Here is a 9612-nt window from a genome sequence, read left to right on the forward strand (position 1 = left end):
TAGAAGTGCTCCATCAACAACTCGTAAATGAGTGGAAAACATTCTCTTTCCATCAGGTTCTGACCTTGAAAGGGTTGTTTCCATCATTTCAGAGCGTTGCGGAATCTTTTATGAACGCTGTCTTTAAATAAAGTGTTACCGGACTACAGTAGGCCAACACTCTTGCTTATATAGTTCCTGTTCAGGTCATGCTTGGGAAGCTAAAGGATTATATTACTTACCAGTGATAACATCTAATCAATTAATTACCTACGATACTAACCTGCCTTGTCTGAAAGTGTAGGGAAGAAGAAAAGAGACAAGCCAAGATAATTTTCTAACTTTTCTTTTTTTCCATTATGCAGGAGTTTAACTTCTGATATTAACAACAAAGCAAAACCTCATGAAAAAAAGATGCTTCTAGAGGCAAAACCCCAAAAATAAGATTGTGTATATGAAGATACTGTGTGTGAATCCAGCATTTCATTTATGTTGGCAACACAATACACTTGTTTGCATTTATGCAGTCTTATTTATATGCCAAAATACTACATTTATGTGCCAAAATTATTATTAATAATAATGGCACACAAATATTGTTTTACACATTTTAATGGAAGAGTAGTTGCCTTGTTGCAATAAATAACATGAAGAAAGCATTTCTTTTAAGAGTGTAAAAACTCTTGTCTCCCATTGGGGGACCAGACTAGAGTTCTCACCTATGTTTGAGAAGCCCACTAAAGTCAAGCTCGCCTGCATCGTCTTGGCCTTCACTGCTGTTGTTCACAAGAGATTAATGGAAATTGAATCAGAAAAGTCACAAATATCAGAATCAAACAATGCTAAAAGAACAACGCAAAAGCCTGCAATCTCTGCATCCGAACGAATGTAGGATTGAGGTGTACACAAGAACCTTTCGCTTCGCGACCGTTGGGCGAACTGATTTGTGCACAAGCTCCTAGTGGTCTCATGACTGATTCTCCCAGTGGTACTTTGGGAGAACTGTATGAGCTTGGATAGTTTGCGTTGCTTTCTGACACATTGTTGGGGTGGAAGTTCCCAGTGAAAGCGTTGGCCTTTGAACAGTTCAACACATTGGTTTGGTTGGTTGGTTTGGTCGACGGGTGGATTTGGTGATAAATATTTTTGACAAAATGGTTAACTGAGAACTTTCTGGTAACCCAGTCCTTCAACAAACCATATTTATGTATACCGGTTTGTTAAGGATTACTGGAACAGAAGTCCTGGTTTAATTGAGTAAACATTCACAGAGAAGATCTTCTAGCATTTTAATGCAACATTTCTCTTGGAAAGTAATATTTTAAGAGCATACAGTAACATTATCATTTTTTATTATTATTATTGATTTTATCACTAAAAACACATTTTTATATTTTCTGCCATTTTTTTTTAACATTGCTATACATTTCTCTTAATAAAAATAATTTCCAGGGAGGATGTTCCCCCTTTACCTTCTTTTGAAAGCTGAGCGGATGTCAATGTTTTGAGAACCGTCTGAGACTTCTGGGGAAAAAACAGCAGAAATAGAAATAGAAAAAAAATGAAACACAGCAAAGAGATTTAAATGTACACTACCGTTCAGTAAGTTTTTTTTTTTTTTATGTTTTTGTCTCTTATCCTCACCAAGACTGCATGTATTTATAAAATAGAGTAAAAACAGTAATATTGTGAAATATTATTATAAATTGCTGTTTTCTATTTGAATATATTTTTATAATGTAATTTATTCCTGTGATGCAAAACTGATTTTCAGCAGTCATTACTTGTCTTCATTGTCACTTTTGATCAATTTCATTTAAAATCATACTTTTGAACGGTAGTATTGGTGTCTTTGATTATGTGTCTGTCGGGTTGAATCAGAAAACAAACCTTTGATCTCCAGGTCAAAAGAGCAGCTATCAAATTTGTCTTTGTAGTTGACCTCACATCTGTAATTCCCTGCATAGTTCTCCTTCGCCTTTATAATGTGCATCTCAAAGGTGTGAATCTACAGCAGAGGGAAACCAATGCCAAATATTACTAGAAGAATAGGAAAGTTATGCAAATGCTTCTTCACAATACATTGTTTGAGTGGGATCACCTTGGTAAAGCGATCGAAAGATTCTTTAAGCTGCAGATGCTTCCCAGTCTTGCTAGCCAGATCCATCCACTTGCCCTTGAACCACTTAATGGTTGGTTTACGAAGCAAGTCTTTGGCCTCCACCTTAGCAACGAAGTTGATGTCTCCACCTTTCAAACAATATAATAGATGGTTTTGTTGAATAAATGCTGCGAGATCTAAAAAGATGTGCTCAAGAGCCTGAGATACTGACCTACATTGATGGAACCACTCTGAGGCTTTTCAATCAACAGAGTCGAGAGCGGCGGAGTCTCAATCTGTTTGTCGATCTCCTCGGGAGGCTGGCCGTCCCCCAGAGACCACACTGACCAATTAGGAGAAAGAACACACTTACCGCACTCGTACATTTTTGGTTGCTTTTTATAATAACGTTCATTTTTATTAGCATATTATAATACTTAATAGGTAATTACAGTAGTTAGTGGACATTCAAATGTTAATATCTCTATATTTCTTTATAAATATATTCATATGCATCAAATTTCTTAATGAAAGTTATTATAAGATATTTGAAATCCATATATCTTCCAATCATCCACACACACAAGTACTCAACAAACACACAGTGACACAACGTCATCACACATTGCTGCCACAAAGCAACATGGAAAGCATAAAGACACTGAACAATGACCTTTAATAGGGAAAAGAGAGAATCGGTTAACATATGTAAAAATACATTGTGTAGCAAAATCATTTTGGAAAATATTCAGATTGCTCAGTGAGATTTCACAGATGTTTTTAGTCAGTGATCAATGATGAGATTAAATCTTTACCAAATAATATTCTGACCCGTGCCATTCATTTTCCCATGGAGTGTGAAAAGGCAGATGATCTCCAAAACCCCTCAAGTTTCTTTCAAGACGGGGTTTGGGATTATTTCACCGCTCTGGCCAAATGTACCCATGTGCCGGTTTCATTTGGCTGTCCATTGTGGGAAAAATTAGGCACTAGAAAGCGTCTTATCGCTAAACATATTCCTATTGCATCCTGTGTTTCTGGCTTCTAGGGATCAGTTAATGCATCTACAGTAGTTATAGAATTACCTGAGTCTTTTCTCCCCCTGGTTGACTCAGGGTCGCTATCATCTAAACAGAGACAGAGAGAAATTTACAGCATATTATAAGAAATATTACTGTAAAGTCCATTGCGGCCAACAAACACACTGTAACACACAATGGCACACAATTCCACATATAAAACATGAACAGAAAGCAGGAACAGATTGTTAATGGCACTCTATTTAGGGAAATATGACACAATGGTTGTGTCGTTCCATACATGTTCAGTTGTCTTTTCTGTTAACCTAGTTTTTTATTAAAGGCTGTCTTTCTTTAAAATGATTAAAATATGATAAATAAATGTTGTAGTATTCTAACAACTATTATAATGTTTTCGCAATGCTTATGTCATAAAAATGTGTTTTATGGTGAAATAAAAGCTGGAATTATCAGGACTTTATGTGTTGGAGAGTGTTACACTGGAAGTAAATGTAAATTCAAAGGGCAAGGCTCTACTGTAAATAACTGTATTAATCTTCAACCTGTTTGCTCAAATTAATATTCACATATAATCTAAAAATAAACATATCTCTGGGTAGAAAGTAATAGGGGGCATTAATTAGTGAAAGACTCTTACTAGGAAGGTCAATAGAAAGTTTCTTGGGAATGCTGCCATCCTCTGTGAAAGAAAACAAAATATTATTTATTATGAGTATCTGTTTTAGCCAAGTGAAGGGGTGTTTATTGACCTAAAACAAGTTAATTATGAAAAGTTCAATTTAATAAATTGCTGCATATTTTGACAGAGCTTTTTTAAGTAATTAATTAATTCCCTTTTTTCCTTAATTTTGCATGTTTTTTTACTTTAAATTTACAATACAAAACATGTATTATATGCAAAAACGTGAATTATGCATTTCTGTACAAGCATTATGTGTATAATGTATACACATCAGATGTCTTCTGCATCTATTCCTTTATATAGATATGAACATATGTTATATAAAGGGTCTTAATGCTTGTATGAATCAGGCAAAAATCACAAACGTGAAGTGCATGTGTTTTTGCTCATACGTTCCTTTGCGAGTTTCATCTAGAGCTGTAAATATTCATTTTTAGTCCAATCTTTAGCTGGTTTTATTCTTAAATTCTCCTAATTTGCATTTTGAATTTCAAAAGCTCACCTGGCATTTTTATAGCCACAACATTAGTAAAGAAGTGTAAATAGTAATTTGATGAGGATGGGTCGTCATGGTTACCAACCTGTTGGAGGTGGAGGTGATGGAGTGCTGGCGGTGACATCATCATCTTTATCTGAAATAAAGGTGTGATTGACACATACACCAACCTATCACTGAACTCCATTTCCAGCCGTAGACCAAACACAGCATGCATACATGAACTTTAAATTCAACATGAACCCACTTACAAGTAAAAGATGGACTGCTGGGAATGTTTGCCGGTGTCTTGGACAAGCATGACAGGAATGGTATGTGACTTTGTTGTGGCTGTGTATACGTGTGAGGATAAGAGTGTGTTTTGCAAGACAGAAGCGATATGTATACAACCACAAGCTTATCTGATGGCCCGCCGGGCCATGAAGCAACACACATGTGGATGGAAGGAAGTGTGAGGTTATATTTTGGCTTGCCGGTGAAACCCATGAGCATTTTGTAATACACAGAGAAAAGCTATGCTTTAATTATTGCAGAAGATTCTTGTTTTGCTACAGGAACAGATCCAGCAATGCGGCCTGAATGTCTGAATGCCACATTATTAAAGCTTCTGAGAAAACAGTGAGTATAAATGCTCAAAGCACATATACACACATCTCCACTCAAAACACACACTGACTGATATACTTCTCTGTCCTCTGTTGACATACAATACCTTTTATAGGGGTAGCTTTTGTATCAGCAGACTTCTTCATTGAAGGTGCTGATCAGTATAAATTCAAATGTTAGTGGACACAAATACAAACAGTCTACGTATAAACTAGATTATAACATCTTAGTGGAGTTTTCTTACTCTTTTGGACTTGCTGTGGGATTTACTGTGCATCACACACATGCATGCTAGATATCTTACAGGCACTGTCAGTACAGAGCTTTAAAGACCACAGAAGTGGAATTAAATGTAACATTTGCATTACAAACGAGAATTTCCTTTGAAGGACTTTCCTGCAGGTTAAAGTGAAAGAAACCTTTGAGTCTTTGGATGGTAGTGAGAGATCTGGTAGAAACACTAGGGTTAAAACATGTAGTGCTGATGAAACATTAAAGATCTGTAGATCAGATCAGGGATTTTAGACGGTTAGACAAGTTAGACAAGTTGAACATCCATGATGGGTTCAACAAAACTACATATGATGGAAAATACTGGTTATTAATGCTTCTGTTGATATCAGTGATTATTAAAGTTTTGGCTCCACATGTACTTGACTCAAATTGTATGCAACTTGCAGTGTTGGGGAGAAAGTACAGGAACTAAACAACATAGTACATATATTTAGCAATTTAACAGTACTTCAGTTGTTTTTTCCAGCTAGAATTTATGTAGTGTAATGAGAGAAGAAAATAAAAAATACTGTTGTATTGTTACTGTTGTTTGTGTGATTTTTATTGTAAATATATTTTACACAAGAATGAAGACTTATGTAATAAGGTCATATGACATTCATCACATAAGATCAAATGACCAGATGAATATCTCAATAACCTCCCTGTTTTTAGATGTAAAATATTGGCTGAATGCAAACTGTGCATTTCTACAATATTTGTGTGTGTGCATGTGTGTGCCAATAGTGATCAGTAAGTCCACTGTAAAAAAACAAAACAAAAAAACCTGAATGCTGATATACTGCTTTCACTGTTTTTAGTTCATTTAAATATCATTTAATATATCTTCTAATGTTGTCACTTTTTATGTAGCTTGTAGCTTTGCAAACTAGTTTCAAAGAAGCTTCCCAACACTGACAAGTTGTTATTAGGATTTTACTCTTTGCAATACTCACCGGGAACTTTTGGGGTGCCGGGCTCCTCTTCTATTACCTCAGTCACCTCGACATGCTTCTTAGCCTGTGTTGGCTCAGGTTCATTGTGGCCGTTCTCTACAGGCTCTGTCACTAATGGCTGTGGGTCTGTGACCTCACCCTCTACTGGCTCTAGTTCAGTCACCACAATTACTACAGGCTGTGGCTGAGGGGTTTCAGCAGCAGGCATGGGCACGGCTGCCTCTGCTTCTGTGACAGTCACTATGGCCTCTGTGTCTTTGGTTGCCACTTTAGCCTCTGTACAGCAAACACAGCCAGGCTAGAGCAGCAAGACTTCAGGAAGCCACCTTCCACTCAAATGCTTACACATGCACACACTCACATAGATGTAAAGTGACTAAACTGGTCAAATATGTGCATTACATATATTTACATGTTAATTACAGATTTAATTTAATGGCATTTTTCAAGTCAATTTGAATATCTCGTCACTGTACATCTATGAAACTGTAAATCCCAAAAGAAGCAAAGTACAACAGGCTCTGCAAGCATCTACTTGTGGAGTATTAAAAATTATTTAAATTCTATTAATTATTCTCATGTACAAAATGTCTAAAGATGTTTGAAGTATATTTTTAAATATAAAATCAAATAATATATAAATATTAATATAATATTATATATTTATTAATCATTAATCATTAATCAAACATATTTGTACTCAATAACTAGTAAATAATGAGAATGAATTATTCTCTGCGTAAATTACATATGGTTTACATATAGTGTATATTTATTTAAAAATATATATGTTAATAATACAAACGATAACAATTAATATTAGTTTTAAAATATTGATATAATAAATTAATATTACACATTTAACAGTTTTTCTGAATATCCATGTTTGTACACAACAACTACAGTCAATTATGAGAATGAATTATTCTCCTGCACAAAATGTGTATATTCATTTATTAATAGTTTATTATAATTTATAGTTTATTATACTTTATTTAAATATTTTATACACATTTTAATAATAAAAATATAATATATAAATACTGTACATTTAAATATTTTAAATATCCATACATTATGTTTATACAGAACAACTACAGTCAATAATTTAAATTAATTTTTCTCTTACACAAAAGTTTATAGATGTGCTAAGTTTAGTATATATTTATTTAAGATATACTTTATATTAAATATATACTTTAAAATAAAAATATATAATATTAGTTTAAATATTCTACATTTCATTTTTTTAAATATCCATATATTTGTACATAACAACCACAGTCAGTGTGAATTTTTCATTTCTACTGCAGTCAGCTTGATTTTGAAAGCACAGTAAATGGTTGATGCCTGCACAGGTGTCTTTCTGTGAGTGTCCTTTGCTTCTTTTCATATACTATACCTTCACATCAAACTTCTCCATATACTGATCAACAAAATCCTGCCATCCATAGGTATTAGTACTGACGTAGGTGTGGGCCATTCATTTGTGTATGTCAGTGTGAACCCTTATAAGCCCATAAAAAAGGTGTGTGCTTGTGTGTGTATACTGTAGTTTGTACACTTGTAGTTCGTGTGCTGATTTACCTGAACTGTTGTGATCACAAAGTGATAATTTGGTGGAAATCACAGTGGAACAAACACAAACACTCTCACACACGTGAGGTAAGAGTGCCGTGGGTGAAACTGGGAAGTGAAAGAAACCAAAGGGAGGGGAAACACATGGTTGAACACCTACCTTTCGGGGTCATCACAACCGAATTCTCAGATGGGGCATCACCAGAGTCTGGGGCAACATTCTCTGAGTATGTGACAGACATAGCGGGGGAATGCAAGTGCCTCTTTCAAAGCATGAAGCGTCAGCAACACATACAGATGCACATATATGCTGAAGGACAGGAGACGATAAAATATACTCACTCACAGACACTTTTATACATTTATATACAGATATACTGTAATATATATAAATGTTATCTCACACACACACACACACACACACACACACACAGTGGGCCTCGTTCATAAAACACAAGCAAAAGAAACTTCTGCTTGTCTTTCATAAAAGATGTCCACTGTCAGGACAGAAGAAAATGGAGAACTCCCCAAAACACTGAAAGAAAATGAAATGATCACTGAAGCGTGAAATGGACATCATTCAACATTTTTTGTATATGTCAGTTATTTATATATGGTTTCTTTCTATCACTGGCTGTAGATAGAACTAGTACAATACCTACTATGTCCGAACGCTATCCATGTGATAGGAAACCATACTTGTACAAGCCAGAAGCTCTACAAATAATGGCTCCGAAGCCAAAAATCATTCTAGAACCTCAAATGAGAAGTGTATATTACCAGTGCACTGGTAACAAGGGCCTAAGCCTAAATGTCATCTGAATCAACAACCCATGATCAGCTGGACAGAATACAGGGATTCAGACCATCTGGCTGATATATGAAATAACAGTGATACTCATCTGGTGAGTAGCCTACTTCACATTTGTGCTCACCATGTTTGCACGCCGGTGCTGTGCGCTTATTAGCTTTACTGAATGTTTATACTGTACTTTGTTGCTTAAAGCAGAAATTGTTTCATACAAAACATGTCAACATCAGTACTTCCAGACACACTTATACACTCACAGAACTCAATCAACTGGTGGTTTATTTGTGTCAGGTCAGTTTATTAGGTCTTTCTTGTTGCAAATTAAGCAGGTATTTTTTGTATTATGGCCTACTTTAATTTTACTGTTGCCCATGGCAACATAACATCACTACTTTAACTGCAAATTCGCGTGGTTTTGACACTCAAACTACTAATCGTAAATGCCCCTTGATGACTTCAGTAGGCCTATTAATTAAACAGTAAGAATAAAGGCGCGGTCACATTTACTTACCTTTCGGTGAATCTTCGCATGCGAAAAATCTGGTTATTTCAATAGGCTAGTATCCGTGATCTGGAATTTCGCGAGAGGGCGAACGATTTCTCCATGCAGATTTCGCAACGGGTTCAGGATGTTTACATGGGTTTACTACATCGAACAACAGAAAACTGCTTGGTTTGACTGTATCTGTTTAAACTGTGCTTCATACATTGCTACTTTATTTAAAGTTTTGGAATTACGATGATCAGCGTTAACCATGGCAACATTAGCTTCTTTTTTCATACTGTTCGGAGTCGTTTCAAAACACAGCTAGAACAGCTAATTGGTGCCATCTTATGACTCAAAACCCTTAGACTAGTAAAATACCATTGGATTACTCTTTATATTAAAGGGGTCATATGATGCTGCTAAAAAGAACATTATTTTGTGTATTTGGTGTAATGAAATGTGTTTATGCGGTTTAAAGTAAAAAAAACACATTATTTTCCACATACTGTACATTATTGTTTCTCCTCTATGCCCCGCCTTTCTGAAACGCGTCGATTTTTACAAAGCTCATCGGTCTGAAAAGCGAGGTGTGCTCTGATTGGC

General features: G+C 35.4%; 1 protein-coding gene across 11 annotated transcripts in view; it reads right to left on the reverse strand.

Moving 5' to 3' along the window:
- LOC107695883 (myosin-binding protein C, slow-type-like) overlaps positions 1–9612 on the reverse strand; it is a 42449-nt gene that overhangs the window by 23877 nt on the left and 8960 nt on the right. For 2 of the 11 annotated variants that reach the window (XM_016495964.1, XM_016495969.1), the window contains exons 3-14: positions 7872–7934; positions 6134–6409; positions 5011–5058; positions 4384–4434; positions 3758–3799; positions 3166–3207; positions 2313–2423; positions 2081–2229; positions 1870–1987; positions 1452–1503; positions 699–755; positions 263–271 (exon numbers count right to left, since the gene is read on the reverse strand). In XM_016495964.1, the coding sequence (XP_016351450.1) occupies positions 263–271; positions 699–755; positions 1452–1503; positions 1870–1987; positions 2081–2229; positions 2313–2423; positions 3166–3207; positions 3758–3799; positions 4384–4434; positions 5011–5058; positions 6134–6409; positions 7872–7934 (1018 nt within the window). The remainder of the gene's footprint in view (positions 1–262; positions 272–698; positions 756–1451; positions 1504–1869; positions 1988–2080; positions 2230–2312; positions 2424–3165; positions 3208–3757; positions 3800–4383; positions 4435–5010; positions 5059–6133; positions 6410–7871; positions 7935–9612) is intronic. The other 9 variants (XM_016495973.1, XM_016495972.1, XM_016495975.1 and 6 more) reach the window with 7 other exon arrangements.

The sequence above is a fragment of the Sinocyclocheilus anshuiensis genome, unplaced genomic scaffold (assembly GCF_001515605.1).
Source record: "Sinocyclocheilus anshuiensis isolate Anshui unplaced genomic scaffold, SAMN03320099.WGS_v1.1 scaffold538, whole genome shotgun sequence".
Taxonomy (NCBI): domain Eukaryota; kingdom Metazoa; phylum Chordata; class Actinopteri; order Cypriniformes; family Cyprinidae; genus Sinocyclocheilus; species Sinocyclocheilus anshuiensis.